At 37.9% G+C, this 21,013-nt stretch overlaps 1 protein-coding gene across 2 annotated transcripts in view; it reads right to left on the bottom strand.

Annotated features, from left to right (window-relative positions):
* Positions 1–6,817: 6,817 nt before the first annotated feature.
* LMNTD1 (lamin tail domain containing 1) overlaps positions 6,818–21,013 on the bottom strand; it is a 150,800-nt gene continuing 136,604 nt past the window's right edge. The window contains exons 7-8 of one of the 2 annotated variants that reach the window (XM_011978585.1): positions 14,852–14,914; positions 6,818–8,641 (exon numbers count right to left, since the gene is read on the bottom strand). In XM_011978585.1, coding sequence (XP_011833975.1) covers positions 14,874–14,914 — 41 coding nt within the window. In that variant the 3' untranslated portion in view covers positions 6,818–8,641; positions 14,852–14,873. Of the gene's footprint in view, positions 8,642–14,053; positions 14,168–14,851; positions 14,915–21,013 lie in introns of those variants that run through there. The other variant, XM_011978576.1, reaches the window with a different exon arrangement.

Genomic DNA, 21,013 nt, shown 5'->3' with positions numbered 1-21,013 from the left:
CTTTATTGGTTATGTCTATTTAAACAAAGTTCAGCCAAAAAGCAATTAACCTCAAACTTGACAGATCATTGAGAAAAAAGTAAGTGTATTTAAGTCACCTGGATAGTTAACTTTTGTGTTTTTCTTTTGTAAATTAAAAAAAAAAAAGTTGAGAGTTGAGAATGAAAGAGACATATTTAGAAAATATACTTTATCCAATTAGAGTTTTCAATTAAAGTCAACTTCTTTCTAAATTATTTTTATTTTTAAAAAAGTATTTACATAGAAAAATAATTTGCATGAATATGCTTATTGAAGCATTGTTGTTTTTTGTTTTCTTGTTGTTTTGAGAGACAGGGTCTCACTATGTTGCCCAGGCTGGTCTTGAACTCCTGAGCTCAAACGAACCTCTGGCCTCAGCCTTCCAAAGTGCTGGGAAAACAGGTGTGAGCCACTGTGCCTAGTCCAGCAGTGTTTGTAATGAGAAACATTTGGTAAGGAATTTAAATATCCCATAGGTGAATGGGTGAGTACATTATGAGATAATTGACCCAATAGCCATTTTAAGTAGTTATGAGGAAACATGCTTGTAATGAAATTGCAAAAGAAATGAAATTACAGAAGAAAACCTGATGATATTATTGATAAATAAAAAGGTGAATGAGGATTCAGGATATAAGGATTGTATGTACTGATTTCAAGTACTTGAAAGAACTTCCAAAATCTTTATGTTGAAAGAGCTTCCAAAATCTTTATGTTGTGGCTATAAATTTATTGGTTTCACTTGAAGTAATATATTAGATTTATTTTGATGCCAAAGAGAAACTGTAAAAATGGTACTGATAAAAATCTAAAGGAAACCAGAAGGCTTAGTTTCTTTTTAAACTATTTGACTTTAAATAAAAACCGGTTCAGCAAATACCCTTTTTAAGTCCCTGCTTCTCCACCCCACAATTTGTTCGGTATCTGAAGGCTTTGGATAAGCCTATAATGTGTAATGTATTATTCTGTAACACTATCCCTTACTTTTCTCTAATCCCTCCTGTTTAAAAAGTTAGCAAGAAATAAGCAAACAAACAAACCCTCAGCTAGCAAAGAAACTATGGAAAATGACAGATATTCATAGTGGTTTTTTTGCTAGTTGCAAAAGAACTAGTAAAACTCCAGCTGGGAAGTTCAAAGAGGGTCTATTGACCATAACATTTTTCTAACATTAAGTGAAGTTTACACTATAATACCCTTTTTCAGGGGCCTCATTTCTGAAACACTTGGCAATTACAAATCTGAAGAAGGTATATACTCTTTAGTTGCCAATGAGCAAGAGTAGTAAATCTATTATCTAGGTGGAATGGATCATTTTATGAAAGTTAGAAGTGAAGCCCTTACATTCTTACATTTAAGGTATGGAAAAAGGAAACCCCATTTTACAGAGGTGCGGAAGGGGACTAAAAACATGAAAATCGGTTTTTAGGTTTTTGCAAATAGTTTAAATTCAGAACTAAAGCCTTTCCTTTATTTTTGCACAGTTATTTTGCTTTTTCTTCTGGAAATATAGGGTCATCAATGTCCTCTAATGCTGAGCCAGCAATCCTAATTGAATACAGACGTTAATCAAAAGAATCTATAAAGACACTGTGAACATAGTAATATGTGGAGATTCGTGCTTCTCTAAATCTGATGTGCACACTAACCACCCAGGGAGAGAGTTAAAATGTGGATTCTAATTTGGTAGGTCCGGGTGGGTTCTAAGATGTTGGAGTTCTAACAAACTCCCACCTAATGCATTGCAACTGCTGTAGGGACTAGTCTTTGACAAACACAACTCCAGGGTGACAAAAGGCAAAGTGGCATCCCTTTATGAAAGTGAAATCAACAACTGACTGAGGCAAACCATACGGCTCTTGCCAGATAGAGATGGAGCAGCTACAGATGTGCTCTAGCTGGCTACTGGTGCTGGGGTCCAGTGCCGCCTGAGGGTGAAATGAGAACTAGTTAAAAGTATCTAGTTCAGTGGCTGATTACCACGTAGGTGCTTGATCATTTTCCCCCCTTTTTCTGTAAAATAATTACCAAAGGAAACTTAGCATTTTGTACGGAGAAAATCAAATGTTGATCAGGAGAGTGGGGCAATGGGTATAATGCAGTATGCAGCAGACGTTATATCTGAAATGTGTTTCTTTTGGAACAAGTCTAACCTTATTTAACCAAAGAAGCTTGAAAGAGAAACTTTCTGTAAGAGAAGTAACAGGAAAGTCTACAGAGGGTGTGTGGGGAGGAGCTAGAACTGAACTATGAAGCTAAGGAAATTAGACGAAAAAGGAAGGTTGATGGAGCAACGTAACGTGCCTATATGGGGAGAAAGTCCTTGAGAAATTGCTAGAGATGGGAATGCCCAAAAGACTTCAGAGACAATAAACATTCAGTTCTAAGTTATTTGCTGGGTTATAGACCAAGTAACATAAATTCTGTCTATTGCCCCAAGGCGATGTGGGCTGGACACGTACCGTCTTGTGTAGAAAGTAGTTTGGTGCTGGAGGATTTGGGGTAGTGCCAGCCTGATGGTGATGTGCTGCTGGGAAAGAACAGCATGCACAGAAGGCAACACAAGGATAGACCATGGAGAATTCACCAGGAGGTCATTAGTGACCAGGGGAGGGTAACCCCTAAACAACCAACATTCCTCAGAGTTATTAGGAGAGACAATAGGTTTCCCATTGTGGGGGCATTACAAGGCAATTTTTTGTTGGCCTTTTAAAAGGATAAGGTAACTTTAGCAAGCTGGAGTCCTTGGGAACATTTAGGGAGTTGATAATTTACATAAAATAAGGTGCTAATTGAGGCAGTGATTGCACAAATAAATACAGAAAGGAGAGATATACATCCAGAAATCAACAGAAAACTTCGCAAACATGAGTTTACTTTAGATTTCAAAGTATGGGAGAGTAACAGTCATTGTGGGATCTTGAACAGTAATGTGAACTAAATGGTGCAGCATTTTGGCAAAACCAGTAGGACAAGTTTAGAAGAGCATATCAGTCAATCTTATGAACACATTTTTTCAAAAGTCTTAAGACTAGAATATCTCCCCATCTTCTGTCAAGTTTTTACCTGAAGATGTTATAGCATAGGCTTAGCATAATAATTCAACCCAACTTTTCAATTTAAGTTCATACTCTTAAAGGATGTCCTTCTTCACTTCCTAAGACAGCTCCTTGCACATGTCAATTTCCCTATAGCATATTTTCATAGTGGAGATGGAACAATATGTAATTTATTAATTAGGGATCATGAATTGCACTGTGTAGATTGATATTGGCTTAACACTGAATTTTTAGGGGAAAAAATCTGTCATACAAACCATGGCTGCCTTGAATACTTTATGCTTTGTTAATTCTGATAGTAGATGATGAAGGAGAGAAGAATTTTAAGAAGCCTATGCTGATAGCAAAGGAAGACATTTACTCTGAAGCCAAAGCTAGATGTCATCACTGTATTTGATCAATAAGTTTTAGGTTTTATATCTATACATGTAAGCTAGAAATGCTATGATCCATATTTTTTATTAAACCTTTTTTTGAAAGCAAGTCATAAAAAGCAAGACTGAAAAAGTTGAGGTTTCTTAGAAAAATAACCACTATTTTATAGTGGAACAAATTCTGTCTTCATCTCTTACCATCCTACATGCTGCTAGATTCCAAAGGACAAGCTAGGATTACTCTTTCTCTTCCCACTTGGCCCCAGAATACAAAGCTCAAGATGTAACTCAATCTACCTTTCTGGACTCATCTCCTTGTTCCTTCTTTTATTCCATATTCTAAATGTACCAATATAAATGACCATTCCTTAAAGCTGCCCAGTGTGTTCCATGTATTTGCTGCATGTCCTGATCAGCCTTCCTTTTCTCCATTAGCCTGAAACATCTAGCCTTTCTCTTAAAATCAGCTCCTTGGCACCTATCTGCAATTATTTTTCTTCAAAGAACCCTCAGGGTCTTGTATTTAGTTTTGTTATAGTACTTCTATGATTCTTTAAATATTTGGTTACAAGTGTCTTTCCCACTGGTCTATGACTTCCTTAAAGGCATGAACAATGTATTATTCTTACACATTATTTTCATGCTTAGTGTATAATAGATGCTCAAAAAATATCTGGTGATTACAATGCATAACAGGGAAAAATAAGCTCGAAAGGTAAAAACTAAACAAAACTACAAGCCCATCACAGTATATCTCCAGCTAATCCTAGTGGATTTTAGTGACTAAAGGAAGAGGGAAAGATGTGGAGGAGCCCCGGAAAGGTGGTGCAAGGAATTAAGAGTTAATTTATAATCTGTAGAACCAATTGTTGCTTCAGAGAAATATTCAAACAGATTCTCCTTATTTCAATTAAATTCACTATATACCCACCCAAAACATAAAAGGCCATAGTTGCTTCCCTGTTCTGATTCTTTGAAACATCAGGATTCAATGGGTCCACCAACTGAATTTGGGGTGGACTTGGAATATATTTTATTGTCAGTGATTGGGGCAGACATTCCCATTCCCAGTGCATTTAGAAAGGCAAGATCAAGTTGATAGTGTGTAATTGGTTGGCAATTTATAAATAATAATGGGTTTTAAATGGCACACAATCCTTTGCCAGGCCTTCTACAGAGAGGTGAGGTCTATTTTCCCTCCCTTTGAACCTAGGCTCTGTAACTGCTTGACTAATAGAACATGTCTGAGGGATGCTGTTGGTTTCTGCATCCATACCCTAAGAAATAGGCAGCTCCCACTTCCTGTTTCTTAGGCCACTCACCCTTGGAACCTAGGGACTAGGTGTGAGGAAGCCCAAGCTGCCTTAAGGAGAGGACGTTGTGGATAGGAATGTGCTGTCAGGACCACTTTGCCAACCATGTGAATGGGGAGTCTTGGAAGTAGATTCCTTTCCCACTCCAACCTATCCAGGAGGCTTCCTGTTTTCTCCATTAGTAGGAGGCATAAGACATAAACTTGAAAACCATTTCTTGTGGTAGTTATGCTCCTGGTGACTACCATTGCTCCTTCTGTCTGAACTCTATTCATTGACTAGTATAAAATACAATGTGCTATGCAGATAGAAGGTAGAAAAGAGTTTTATTACTGACCTCGGCAATCTGTTGATATTAAGGTAAAATTTGGTAACTTCGTAATCATATTGACTTCTTATTTAGAGAAGCTTTCCCCTCATTTTCAGGACCACAATCCAGATACATATGTAACTTATTTAGGACAGAATAATACTGTTCTCAAACAATTTCAAAAGTTTTACATTTTTTCATATTGCTGTAAAATTTAAATAACAGGCTGATAATCTTATGGCATTGAATATAGTGAAACTATCTTTAGCCTACGAAAAGTAAAAGTTTAGGAAAGCAAAACCTCAAAAATAAAACAAAATTTCTACTTGTCTCTGGTTTGTCATTATAATGTATTCCAAAGAATATGATTATGACTAAATCTATATAGATATATTTTAAGTGAGTACTTTCATAATCATAGATAATTGAGTGGTAACCATCTATATTGCCTAAGCACAAAGTCATATTAGTTGTTTCCCCCCAGCTTCATTAAGATAGGATTGAAAAATAAAAATAGTATACATTTACAGTGTACAACATGGTATTTTGAGGTATGTATATATTGTGAAATGATTAATTTAATCAAAATAATATTTATGCTTACATACTTAACATTTGTTTTATGGCGAAAACATAACATGATCTACTCTTTAAGCAACTTCAAGTCTACAATACATTATTATTAACTGTCACCAGGCTGTAAAATAGATTTCCAGAACTTATTCATCCTGTTTAACTGAAGCTTTGTACTCTTTGAGCAACAGCTGCTGCAAAGTTGTATTGTTATTACAAATGTAAAACTTAGATTGGTTAAATGCTAATGTTTCCTCTACTTAGACACTGGAGTAAGGGCCAAGAATAGCAAAAGTTTGCCCTCTAAAAGAACTCTAGCCCTGATATTTATCTGAAAATTTGGATTTCTTTTCAAAGCTCATTGGTAATTAATCAAAAACATTATCATAGGACCAGTGCTTACCATTTCATATTTTCTTTTACTATTTCCTGCCAAAATCATAAAGTGTGTGCATGTGTGTGTGAGTGTGTGGAGGCAGGATAGTTTAAAATGTTTATCCATTTGGGAGTGTAAAGCAGTAGGTAAAGTTTTGGATTTATTTTTCATTGTATTCATCTAGTTCATCCATCTGTAGATGAATTTGTTTCCCTAAAATGAATATTATTAATGCTGCTCATTCAAATGTTAATGAAGTAATGCTCACAATTCCGCAAGATATTTATAAACAGAGTGCTGCTGCTAACTTGCAGAGGGCATTGATGAAGTGGCAAATTTCTGAAACCATAAGATAAAGCCCATTGCTATCTAAGGCTGTTGAAACCTAGAAATCAATCTTTTAGCTTTTTATTCGTAGAAACTTAGGAAAATAAAATGCTGCAGAAACACATTCTTTCTTTATAATCCCTGAATTGTCTTGCATGACCAACAACATTTAGGCAGTTAATTATTTATACCATCAGAGATGAGTCTATCTTCCCTCACCTATGCCATACTAGAGGGAGAGTGACAGTCCCTGAGCAGGAAGATAGTGGAGGCACTGTGCTGGAATGCTCTGTGGTGATGTAACTGACAAGGAATCTACCACAAATCCCAGTGCTGAGCATTCATTTCTCTCTTTCTTGCAAGGGCAAAGGTTATATACTTTCTAAGAGCACACTTTACAAAAGACATACTTAAATGTACCACATTTTTGGCCACTCATGGAGGAAATAATTGTGTAGAAGAGCTCCGAGGAGATGCTTTCTTAATGAAGCATTGGTGAATCAGAGATATGTAGATGAAATTTTCCTGAGATGATACCATCTTCAAAAATAAGGAAAACCCTTTGAGCTGAAACATGTTTTGGATCCAGGAAACCTCTGTTCATAGGAGGGAAATAATTGAAAACACCTGAACCTTACATACCACTTGTTTCACGTGTTCCTATTACAAATCTTTGAGGGGAAGAGGTTGGGAGGGAAGTCTGTGAGGGGTGAGATGGCTTATTGGCCATAGTCACCAGAGCCCTTTTGGTTGTATGTTTATACTCCCAATGTGAACATGATAATCATCACAAATGGAGACAGCTGGAAGAAATTTTAAACCATGAAATAAGTTAACTTTTATTGTGCACTCTTAAATTTCCTGCTAGTCTCTTCAAAACATTATGACTGCACAGTTTCTATAGTAACCATGAAAAAAGCAGAACAGTCTACACGATTTGGCCAACATATGATTCAAAGATAACACTTAATGGTGCAAAGTGGCAAAAAGTGTTATTGACAGTTTTCTGAAAATGTACAAGTCTGCTCCGGAGTGTCCAAAAATGAGGAAATAATGTGAATGGTGTGGCCCAGCAACAAGAAAATATTTATGCTGAAATATAACCAGAAAGTATGTGTAAAGTTGTTTTGTTGAGCAATGGATATCTTCTCAGATGCTTGAGACTAGAATATCATTTTTTTCCATCTTGGAAATACTAGTTATATTTTATTAGAAGTACTTTGTAAACCATTTTGACTTTTTTAATGCACAATTCAGTGGCATGAAGTATATTCACAATGTTGTGTAGCCATCACCTCTATCCATTTCCTGAACATTTTTCATCATCTCCAACAGAGACTCTGTACCCATTAAATAATAGCTCTCATTCTCCCCTTCCCAGCCCAGCCCTAGTAAACTCTGTTATACTTTCCATCTCTATACATTTTTTATTCAGATAAGTGAAATTACATAATATTTATCCTTTTATGTATGGCTTATCTCATTTAACATCATGTTTCCAAGTTTATCCACGTTGTAGCATGTATTAGAACTTCATTTTTTTAAATAACTGAATAACATTTCATTGTATTATACACCAGATTTTTAAAATCCATTCACCTGTCGATGGACACGTGTTGTTTCTATTTTTGGGCTTTTGTCAATAATATTCTATGAACACTAGTATAAAAGTGAGACTGCCAGGTGGGAGGGGTTCCCTGGAGAAAGTCCAACCAGCCTGCCACTGAGGCGGAGCCTTGGGTTCGGCCCTTTGCAGCAAAGAGACGGGTCCCGCCTCTTCCTGTGTGGAACCTGGTATTCCAACGCCTGGCGGGAAGCACTCTAGCAGGGGACTGTGGCCTTGCAGAGGATCCCTGTTTCCCCCATTTAACCCCCTTTTCATCCAATAAAACCCTGCTTTACTCACCCTTTAACCGTCTGCGAGCCTAAATTTTCATGGCTGTGGAACAGAGAAGAACCCTATCTTTAGCTAAACTAAGGAAAAGTCCTGCAACAAAAGCTTATGTTTGGGCAGGGCATGGTGGCTCATGCCTGAAATCCCAGCGCTTTTGGGGTCCAAGGCGGGCAGATCACCTGAGGTCAGGAATAGGAGACCAGCCTGGCTAAGATGGTGAAACCTCGTCGCTACTAAAAATACAAAAATTAGCCGATCAGGGTGGCAGACGCCTGTAATCCCAGTTGCTTGGGAGGCTGAGGCAGGAGAATCACTTGAACCTGGGAGGCGGAGGCTGCAGTGAGTGGAGATCACACCATGGCATTCCAGCCTGGGCAACAGAGTGAGACTTCATCTCAAAAAAACAAAAACAAAACAAAACAAAATATGTTTGAATCCCTTGGCATATTTTAAAAAATATATTTTTAGCTCTTGGTGCTTGGGTGTAATAAACCAACAAAACTCAACGAGTTTCTCTTCATGGTCACCACTGATAAAATTTTTGGGTTATTTTACTGTTAATCTTTTAAAAGAAGATATTGGGGAAAAATTCTCACTTTTCTCTTTCTCCTCAAACTCCAAGAAAGTATGCACCATATTGTCCTGTATATGCTATATAAAGATACATAAATCAATTTAAATAGAGCTACAAGGTATAGACAGGATATTGTCACAGAATCTGAAGCAATCATACCTTCTCACTACAAATAGGGTCAACATTAATAATGGGCATATTTCATTTTTTAAACGTTTAGACTGTTGATAGGTATAGAATAAGATAGCTATAGGGACTGAGGATGGCATTTTTAAAAGGTAGCTCCATTATATTATTTAATTAAAATATTTTTGTTCCTTTGTCATTTCCTGTTTGTGTCCATGGGATTTTGCACATAGTAAGTATCACAAGCTGAAAGGTGAGACTCTTTTGGCAAATTTTAGATGTGTAGGCAGGTTTAAAAACTCCCAGCTGGTTACTCCGTAGAAATTTAACTTATTATTTCATTAGGAATCTGAATTAACCCCATACTTCAAGGAGGCAGATTCCAACTGTAGAGAATCAGATAGACTCCAAGACTTATAATTCCTGACACATATGCTTTTGGAAAATGCATGTGCAGAAACTGTGGAAGTTGTAGACCTGATAGTTGGGTGGAGTATAAAAGACTGAAGTCACAAGGGCACTTCATGTGAACAAAATAAAGACCGTGCTGGTTTTGCTTTTGACCAGTGTTTTTTTCTCAACGGCTTAGAAAACAAATACTTTAACTTGTCCACTAACTCTAGCTTTTTCTTTCAGAAATGGTGACAGTAAAGTCCAAAGGAATTTTTTTTTTTTTTTCTAAAACAAACTATTTTCTTGCTTGCTTGCTGCTGGCTTCCTCTCCTGTGTGATGAAGGTTGGTTGCAACATGCTAGGCATCTTCATTTTCTCTAGACTTGGATATTATTGTCCTGAGCAAAAAAAATAAGTGGCAACGCATGGTGAAATGTAATTCTGACTGGAAGCATGCTTCAGTTGTTATGGCAATATGAAGTAGAGGTGTTCAGAGTCTTTCCATTCATATTAACCTTAAATGAAGACCCAGAGTCATCAGGTCTTGATCATACTCACAGATGCACGACAGTAACAGCAGGAAAGAACTTCTTTTTTGTTGTCTTTTCAGACAGGGTTTGGCTCTGCTGCCCAGGCTGGAGTGCAGTGGCATGATCCTAGCTCACTGCAGCCTTAACCTCTTGGCCTCAAATGATCCTCTAGCCTCAGCCTCTCAAGTAAGTGGGACTACAGGCATGTGCCAACACACTCAGCTGTTTTTACATTTTTTTTGTAGTGACAGAGTTTCACTATGTTTCCCAGGCTGGTCTTGGACTCCCACCTTGGCCTCCCAAAGTGTTGGGATTACAGGCATGAGCCACAGTGCCCAGCCATGGGAGGAAATTATTTTTATGAGAACTCAACTTTTGCCAAGGTGAAAGGATTATTCATTTTTTTCCCCCCTGTGAACTCAACTCTGTAATGTGCACTTGTTTAGTTCACAGTTTAATGGTGATTTATGATGTTCAGGGCTCTTTGATGCCCAAGCAGCTGAGCTATTATATTTCACTATCTGGGCATGGATACTCTTTACTTCTGGTCTTGAATATGGAGATCAAAATGGTTTTGAGGCAGCCAGTTTACTGACCCATTTTCACACCCTTCGTTTTCTTCTTGGTGGTACTTGAGTAGTACCTAATTATCTTTTCCTTTAAATATTTCAGGTATGCCCCAGACTTGAAAGAAACCAGGTAACATATTTAAAGTGTGATAGAAAAAAAAAAGCAAGCTTTGTTTTCCTGTGTACAGCAGGCTTGAATTTTCTGTAGAAGTCTTAGCAGGAGGGCTTACAGCCTGAGATGTTTGTGTTCTATGCCTCCTCTACGAAAGTGGAACCCGCTATGTTTGCTCAGGCATTTGATTTTCTTTAAGTTATGGAATGTCTTTGACCAGCATGGCAGGGAGCCCAGATTGCAGGTCTTTTTACTCTTCCATACAGCTGGGCCATGACACCATAAAGGTAAAGCTGGGAAAACAAGAACAGGGTAACTAACAAGAAGTACACACCACACTTCTTTGAAAGAAGTAGGTTGTGGGGGAAAAAAAAAACTCATGAAATTTCAACTGACTGAAGAATTTTGGAAATTGATAGATCAGTTTGGGGCTGAGAGGAGAAACATATTATCAATGCAGAGATTGAAGGAATATGCCACAAAGTCGAGATAGAAAACACTGATATCAGAAAACGTAACTATTAGACTTTTACAACTCCTTTAGGGCGGGTTTCACATGAAAGAGCATTAAGTATTAGTCCCTCTCTCCCGGCTGTTAGTTACCAACTCCCCACTCACAAAAAGTGGCCCCATGAGAAACTGTTATAAAAGCTTCTTTTCAGGTCCCAAGGAACACTCCTTGGAGGGCTAGAAGGATATCCCATGTTTGGACGGTCCAGTTTAGACCACTGAGGACAGTAAGAGATACGTGAACATAGCTCAGTTCATGGAAAGACTCCATCAGCAGCACTTTTATTAGGAATGCCTCCTATGTGTAAAAATGTTTACTGGTTGTGAGTTTATACGCTGTATTTGCAACCTTGGTGCTTTCTATGGGTCCTAAGCAATTGCATACTCTTGAGGACAGTTCTGGTGATCTGTAACAAGAGCCATCTGTTCTCCTGCTCTTTCTTCCATTTTAATAATTTTTCTGAGAATCCTCAGTGTTTCCTAGCAAGTCTAAAAGTTCACACGACAGGTGGCAGCCACATAGGAAAATTACCTGGCCTTTCCAGAATTCTCTAACTTGCGAAAAGTTCTGTTTTGTGGCATCGCCCACAGACACTGTTCATTAGTCACACAACAGAATGCCCACACATTCTTTGTAAGGTACTGAGCAAGGAGAGTGTTTGAGAGCCTGACTCTGAGCACACTGCATGCTTTTAATCAGTTGTTGCATAGAAATGTGATTAGTGGTCAAGTAAACTCAAGATTGAACTTGTTTTTGTTTGTTTGTTTTTTGTTGTTGTTTTGAGACAGAGGCTTACTCTGTTGGCCAGGCTGGAGCGCAGTGGCGCTATCTCAGCTCACTGCAGCCTCTGCCTCCCGGGTTCAAGCATTTCTCTTGCCTCAGCCTCTCGAGTAGCTGGAACTACAGGAATGTGCAACCATGCCCGGCTAATTTTTGTATTTTTAGTAGAGACAGGGTTTCATCATGTTGGCCAGGCTGGTTTTGAGTTCCTGACCTCAAGTGATCCACCTGCCTCAGCCTCCCAAAGTACTGGGTTTACAGGTGTGAGCCACTGTGCCCAGCCATGAGATCAAACTTTCATTTGCTTGTTTGTCTCTGTAATTGGCATTCTGTTAAATTAGCAATTTTAGAACTAGAACCTAAATCTTTCTTGCAGTTTGGAACAGTGGTAGCCCACTCCTCCTTTTGTGAATGAAAATGTTTCTCTGGTCCTGCTTCTAAATGTGCAGTGTCTCTTTCTTTCAGACAAATTTGAGTGGGGAAAAAAGACAAAGACAATCTTAAAGGTTAATTAGTAGAGTGGCATCAGGTTGCGATTCTAGTCTTAACTTTGCCACTTACTATCTAAGTGACTTTGGATGAGTCACTTAATCTCTCTATAGCCAAAGATTCTTTTGCTATAAACTGGAGATAGTATCAGCCCTGCCTACCTCAAAGGCTCAAGTGACATGATGTAAAGCCATGAAATGCTTGCTTTTTTTTTTTTTGAGATGGAGTCTCGCTCTGTCGCCCAGGCTGGAGTGCAGTGGCGTGATGTCGGCTCACTGCAAGCTCCGCCTCCCGGGTTCATGCCATTCTCCTGCCTAGGTCTCCTGAGTAGCTGTGACTACAGGCGTCCACCACCACGCCCGGCTAATTTTTTTGTATTTTAAGTACAGATGGGGTTTCACTGTGTTAGCCAGGATGGTCTTGATCTCCTGACTTTGTGATCCGCCTGCCTTGGCCTCCCAAAGTGCTGGGATTACAGGCGTGACTACCATGCCCGGCCAGCCATGAAATGCTATCCAAATGTACGGCATTACAAGTTGCCAAGGATGCTCACGAATACCAGTAAGAACCAAACAAACAATTGCTTCATCTCTGAACAATTTTCCACAAACTGACAAGTCCGACTCAGGAGCTGATTGCAATAGATAAGCCATCCACTCATGAACAGTTAAACTGAATAAGTAAAATTTTGCTCCCAGTAAGGCTTCAGAAGGGCACAGTGAAGGGCACATTAATGATCCACCCTGAAGATACCACCAGATGGGGGTGGGAGCTCTGAGAAAACAGAAGTAAGGCATCTTAGGAGGCCCAGAACTTTTCAAAACAGGGTGGGTAGATTTTTTTTAAAAAATCAAAGCTACCAAAGAATATGCCACAGAGAGGATCAATGAACAAGTCTTTTATCATGGTAGTTAAGCAAAATAATAACGGAGGAAGATCAACAAAGGCTGAAAACCGCTGCCAAATTATGTTATTTAATATCCAATGGGATGATTCAGAACATTCTTTCCAACCAAACAAAAGCAAAATTCATTTTTTTTGTATACAATAAAATGTCCCTTTTCCAACTCATATGCAAATCCAGTAGAATTCTCTCTGGCTACAGAGAGTGAAGCGCAATCAAATTATTGAAGTGTTGTTGCTAAATGCCTAGGCAGATTTCAGACCTCATTCTTTGCATTTCAGTTGCACACTACTAAAGCTTATGGCAACTGAAGGAAATCGATCACCAGGTAGACATAACTCAGGATCTCTGGGAACAAGAACTATATTACTAGGAGCCAAGTCTGAATTCTTGGCTCTCTGGAATACAATTCTCTGCCATTAAAATACCTTGGGATTAGTTCTGGCTTTGTGGTCAATTACTGGTTAATTTTGGTAACTCACCTCTTCAGACTGCAGTTTCCTTTACCCTAAAGGAAAATGGTTGGATAAGTCCCTTTTCAGTCCCAATGTCCTAGAAGTGTCTGTGAAGGAGGCTTTGAATAGAGAAGTTGTGGCTATCACATTTTTAGGAAGTTGGCAGTTCAAGAATATGATGCTATAGGAATGGAGAGAGTGGGCTTGTCAAAGAGTAGTTGACTTTCAGAAAAATAGAAGATGACACTTAGGGAAAATCTAGGGAGAGACAGGATGAAAGAAACTGGACAGCTGAGCAATCAGATGGAACCTGAAAGGCTTGTGCATACATGAGGGGAGCTGGAGAAACCCAGAGAGCCACCAGGCTGTATGGAGTAGTACAATTAAGTCATTTCTACCAGAAGAGTCCAGAATACCAACAAGTTAGGGTTCAGGTGGCTATAGTTTTCATCTTAAGTCAAGGAACGAATATAAAGCCTAGGCAGAAAAAACAAACAAGAAAACATATAAATAGACCAGCAGTGAACCAGGGCAGCAAAGATTGTGAACTAGAGAAAGACATCAAACAAAAGGAATCTTCATCAAAACACCACCTTGTCATTAGCTATTTAGGGAAACATTTAAACTCAGCTACTTAAAAGACAGAACACCAACTTTGTTGAGATATTCATCAATTACTTAGTTGACATCATCATGAAAAAGAGATGAGGCAACATAGGAATTGACTCTTTAAATGATACAATATCATTTAGCAAGTGAGAATAGCTGCAGTCTCATTAGCCAGAATGATTTCTGTGATGTAATTAATACTCTCTTGCTCATAGGAATTAAAATGTACTGGTGTAGTTGCAGAGTTGTTTTTTTGAGTGTTTGAAGTGACTCTGGAGTTCAAGGGTTCATTACTTATCCATCACCAAGGATAAATTGAGGATATGGGGCAAAAAGTAATGTGACATTTCCAATTTCCCATTCTTAGAAAGCTTATCATTCAACGTGAAGACAAAAACTGATGGCTCTGTTAAAATATTTAACAGAAAATTAGTGACTATGGAATTTATAAGGACAACCCATGTTCTGATGACTTTCAAAGACATTTCTGCCAATTACTTTAGTCATATTATTTTTCTATTGAGAAAGCAAATTTGCAATACTGTCACTTACCTTTAAAGGTTGAGTTGACTGCTTATTGCTTTTGTGACTCAGATGTCTTCTTTTTCTTAGTCCCTGAAAATTTAAAAAAAAAAAAAAAAAAGGAGAGAGGATAGGTAGGGAGGGGCAAGAGTTCAGTCCAGTATTCCAAATACTGATTTTTCATGTTAAAACAAATCCTGGAATAAGCTAACAACAAAAGGATTTTCTTTCACTTGAAGAAGAAATCTGTGGCTTAAGGATAGTATTTAGTGGAGACTCAAACCAAGTGGTTTAAAAACCACCTGAAAAGTATTATTTGATTCTTATGAAGTTCAAATTTCCAATGAATCATTTTAAAAGGAACCATATATTTCAGGACATAATTAGTCAAAACTTTGAGACAAAAAATATCCATCTGGAAGATATATTTTTTAAAATGGAGATTTGCAGAATAATTTTACCAGCCTGTAAAATTTCTCAAATGCTTTCTATATGTAGAACTGCCATAATGACAAAGTAGCTAGGGGAGGGAGGTCCAGCATTCGGCTGCATCAGGAGGGATGTGACAGAAGGGGATGATGCTTTGCCTGCTATGTCAGTCAACTCCAGCCTGGTGATGAATGAGGTGACAGATATGGTGGCCTTCCTCACTCTCATGTACTTAAGCAGGAATTGAAAGTCACTTTGTTTAAACATAATTTCCAGGAACGAAGCAAGTGTATTAAACTGAAATAGTGTTGAATTGAATGATACCAAGTACAAATTACTTCTAGACCAAAGACGAGTGTTATTTTCATTCCTGTAAAACAAAAGGCAAGAAAACAAAATAACATCCTAGGTATAGACGATGATGAGCTCCTTTGGGAAAAAAAAAAACCAATAAAACCAAAAAAAAACAAACAGGAAAATCTTCTCAGTCATACCTAAGCTTTTCTTTTTCTATGCAAGCTCAGAAGAATTATCAAGTTAAATTGCTAGTATTTTATTACAGAGAAACAATATCCAAAGCTGGAAGTGAAAATGTGATCTGCAAGGATGATTAACAAAAATCAAGAGTGTTTCTGGTTATCACGGTGATTTTCTTAGCCATAAATAGGATTCTGAATCTAAAGAAACAGGATGCTGTTTGGCACATCACAGTATAAACTTGCTAAATAGTAAGTTTATATATTCTAATATAAATAGGCTTCTAAGATATTTTCCTTACTATAAGCAGTGGCTTAGATGTAAGAAGACTCTGGCTAATCTTCTAGAGCAGTGTGTTGGCATGAAATAGACCTTGTAAATATTTTATGTATGTCCTTTCAGACTGACTAATCTGAGAACAAAGGTTTTCAATTGTACCTTGAAAGTTTATCCTTAAGAAATGGTGTACTCTATATTTTAGAGCTACAATCATTGTAGAACATTCCCATCTATAAGTTTTTGAAATTGAATGACAGGACTGTCAGTAGTAGTGGTGTCTGTCTGTTTCCATGTCAGTGGGTAATGGCAACTTTGTTTTTCTTTTTCTTTTTGAGCCTCAAGCATTTAGCACCTAGTAACTTTAATCTGAATCCCCTGAATTTCTGAAATCATATTTTTTACTTGTGTAAAGAAATAGATATCTATTTCTGTAAAGAAGGTTACAATCTTTCATAACTAAAGGACAATTTAAAACGTTTGTTTTGTAATATTGAAATGTTTTGAAATAAAATATCTGGTCATAATGTTGCCTAATTATTCTGTTACTAAGACTAATACTTTGGAGTTCATTATTCAGTCATTAAAGAAACCTTTGTTTCAACTGTAAGAAGAAGCACATAAATTGTTCTTACTTGTCTGTTCTTTTTTTAAAAAGTCCTGCAGAAATATGATGACTTTTTAATCTAAATTTTCTGAAAGTAAGCAAGAGAAGGGAAAAATTACTACTTTTGAATATATGAGGTATCAAAAATTTCCTTCATATAAAAGTTTCTAATTTTTGGTACAATTATTTGATAATAGAATATGGACAGGACTCCTTAGTATTTTGCAATGTTCCTTCAAATTATTGTTTTCTACTCAGTCTGATGATAAGTGGTCCAATATAGTAATTAGTTTTTTCTATCCCTCTGGATAGTCAGATTTTTTCGTTTAACTTTTTAAATACAGTAACTCATGTAATTTCTAGCTATGTCATTGACTAATTTAGCCATATATGTTTATATGTATATAATATTGACTAATATTCTGCCTATTCACAGAAACGTGATGTTATTCCAAATTCTTAGTCTGACAAATTTAAACCATGCAATACAGGCAAACATCAATAAACAGAACGGATACTAATCTGAAGAATATATAAAGAAAAACTCAAAAATCTCAAACTTGTATTGGAGGCAGTTTCCTATGGGAAAAAGATACTTTGATCCGAAGACAGATAAGTCAGATCTATTAAATTATAACGAGCCCACAGTCCAGCTTAAGTAAAATTCTATAGATGCGATCTTAATAGGGATCTCACATTGATGAGATTTTAAGTGTTTCATTCCTGCATAAGGTTATCTGTGTTCGCTTATATTTATTTTCTAGCAGCTAGTTTTTCACAGTGTGGCTTTGCCACACTCAGAAACAAAGAAACATCATCATTATTATTACTATGATAACATTTGCATAGAAGACAGTAGCAGGTGCAGAGTACACAATTAAGATGAATTCCACTGCAGTGTACGAGATGGATCGCAGAAGATAGGCAAAGCACATTTAACCATGAACAAATAAAGTGCATTAAACTGAACATGCTCACACTATCAACTCAAAACAATGCAAAATACTATTTTCAGACTAGTTTCTGTCATTTAACCTGAATTACAGAAGAACACTGGCAAAGTTGTCAATAATCTACAAGCTAATCTGAGCAAGAAGAAAGCACATTCTCTCTAGGTATAGGATAAATAATGGCAACACAGTGCAAACCTGTCTGCTGTGTTAAAGAGCCGTTAGCCTTTATTCTGATGACTCCGTGCTGTACTCAGGGCCTTGCCTTTGTGCTCTAACAGCTCCTGGTACATACTAGATTCTATCAAAAAGATCTGTCTTATTTATTTTACTATTTCAAATTTTTGTTGTGAAAAATTTAAACACACAGAAAATGTCAATGAATAATACAACCAAATTTGTATACTTATCACCCAGATTTAATCATTAATATTTGCCATATTTGCATTATCTTATTTATTTATTTTTTGAAATGGAGTTTTGCTGTTGTTGCCCAGGCTGGAGTGCAATGGCGCGATCTTGGCTCACTGTAATCTCCACCTCCCGGGTTCAAGCAATTCTTGTGCCTCCCGAGTAGCTGGGATTACAGGCATGGTCCACCACACCTTGCTAATTTTGTATTTTTAGTAGAAACAGGGTTTCACCATGTTGGCCAGGCTGGTCTCTAACTCCTGACCTTAAGTGATGCACCCACCTCGGCCTCCCAAGGTGCTGGGATTACAGGTGTGAGCTACCATGCCCAGACATATTATCTTTCATCTATCATATATGCCTACATGACCAGACCATTAGAGAGTAAGATTTCAGTATGAATCTCCTAAGAACAACCAATATAACCACAACACAATTAACACACCTAAGAAAAGAACAATGAATCAATGTCTAATATTCATTCTGTATTCAAATTCACCTAATTATCTTAAAAAATGTCTGCTCTGGCTGTGATTTGTTTTTTCTTTTTAACCAGTAGCTGATTTAGTTTCTCTTAATTGGCTACTGGTTAAAAAATGGGCCATCTGCCTCAGACACAAAGATCCAACTTAAAAATGGCTTAAACAAAAGTATTTATCTCTCATTTAACAGTCGGGAGATGTGCCAGAACAGGGCACTTTGGGTGGCTCTTCCATCCTCAGCTCATGGCTTCATCTCTCAGTTGAAATATGGCAGCTCTAGCCCCATGGTCATGCTGTAGAGAAGGCACAGGGGAGCACACACTCCTGGGGCATGATCCAGATGTTGTAGACACAATTTCTTTTCACATTCCATCATACAGGATGTTGACACATAATCCTACTATTTGCAGCAGAGGCTGAGAAAAACAGGCCTTATTATTGGGGGCCATTTGTCTAGTAGATTTCCCTGGACCTGTGAATCTTGTGTATAAAGGAAGAATATTTTAAGGGCTGCAATTAGCTTTCTCTGCTATGAGGTATTTCTGGAAATGACTGAGCTATGACAAACTATATTAAAATTAATTCCCAAGACACTGCAACATAATGATGGGTTTAGGCTTATTAATGGTTAAGACTGTTTTTCTCTTGCACTGAATAAGCTTCATGTTATTAATATTCATTTTGAGTTCATCAACGTATTTTTTTTTAGATTTTCTTTGTCCTTCCTTGTCAGTGTATAAGCTGTCCATGCTCATTAATGGAAACATGTTTTCTTCCCTTACCGATTTGTATTGCTTTTTATGTTTTTTAAAATAAAATTTATTTAAGTATAATATACATGAAGGAAAGTTCACAAATCATAATTTACAGCATATGGTGAAACCAGTAAAACATACAAGTAAACACCACTTGGATCAAGAAATGGAACATGTCAGTGTTCTAGAAGCATTTTCGGTAACCTCTAAATATTACTTCTTTCTTCTCCCAAAGACAACTATTATTCCGACCTTTGACACTATGGTTCAATATTGTATGTTTTTGAATTTTATATACACAAAATCATTCAATATACATTCCTTTTTGTCTGACATTTCTTGTTCAATAGTACGCTTATGAGATTCACTGATATTATTGCATGTAGCAGTAGGTCATTTTCATTGCCTGTGGGATTGTATGAACATATTATAATTTACTTGTCCATTAAATAATTGATGAACACCTAGACTGCTTCTAGTTCTTGGCTACTACAAATACAGTCACTCAGATCATTATTGTATGTATATTTTGGTGCACATATGTATACATTTGTTACATATATATAGTTCTTGGGAATGAAATTGCTGGTTTATGGGATAATTAGTATGTGTATATTCATTTTTCTTGCCTTATTTCACACAGACTTCTAGTACAATGTTGACTAGAAGTCATCATAAAGAAAATTCTTGTTTTGCTCAGCACTTCAAGGAAAAAACTTCCACCACTGCACCTACTTCACCATTAGGTATGATATTGCTTTATTTAGGAGTTTTGCAAATATCATTTGTCAGATTAAGAAAATTCTTCGGAGGTGGTGCCAAGATGGCCAAATAGGAACAGCTGCAGCCTCAAGCTCTCAGCATGAACGACACAGAAGATGGGTGATTTCTGCATTTCCAACTGAGGTACCGGGTTCATCTCACTGGGCAGTGTTGGACAGTGGGTGAAGGACAGTGGGTGTAGCCCAACGAGCGAGAGCCGAAGCAGGGAAAGCCATCCCCTCACCCAGGAAGTGCAAGGGGGAAGGGAATTCCCTTTCCTAGCCAAGGGAAACCGTGACACAAAACACCTGGAAAATTGGGTCACTCCCACCCTAATACTGTACTTTACCAAGGGTCTTAGCAAACGGCACACCAAGAAATTATATCCCATGCCTGGCTCAGAGGGTCCCATGCCCATAGAGCCTCCCTCATTGCTAGCACAGTAGTCTGAGATCTAAAAGCAAGGCGGCAGCAAAGATAGGGGAGGGGTGCCCGCCATTGCTGAGACTTAAGTAGGTAAACAAAGCAGCCAGGATTCTCGAACTGGGTGGAGCTCACCGCAGCTCAAGGAGGCCTGCCTGCCTCTGTAGACTCCACCTCTGGGGATAGGGCATAGCTAAACAAAAGGCAGCAGAAACCTCTGCAGATGTAAATGTCCCTGTCTGACAGCTTTGAAGAGAGCAGTGGTTCTCCCAGCATGGAGTTTGAGATCTGAGAATGGACAGACTGCCTGCTCAAGTGGGTCCCTGACCCCTGAGTAGCCTAACTGGGAGACATCCCCGACTAGGGACAAACTGACACCTCACACCTCACATGGTCGGGTACACTTCTGAGACGAAGCTTCCTGAGGAATGATCAGACAGCAACATTTGCTGTTCAGCAATATTCTGTCTTCTGCAGCCTCCGCTGCTGATACCCAGGCAAACAGGGTCTGGAGTGGACCTCAAGCAAACTCCAACAGACCTGCAGCTGAGGGTCCTGACTGTTAGAAGGAAAACTAACAGAAAGGACATCCACACCAAAACCCCATCTGTACATCACCA

This window comes from Mandrillus leucophaeus, unplaced genomic scaffold (genome assembly GCF_000951045.1).
Source record: "Mandrillus leucophaeus isolate KB7577 unplaced genomic scaffold, Mleu.le_1.0 Scaffold1033, whole genome shotgun sequence".
Taxonomy (NCBI): Eukaryota; Metazoa; Chordata; class Mammalia; order Primates; family Cercopithecidae; genus Mandrillus; species Mandrillus leucophaeus.
This window is presented reverse-complemented; position numbering and strand designations above follow the sequence as displayed.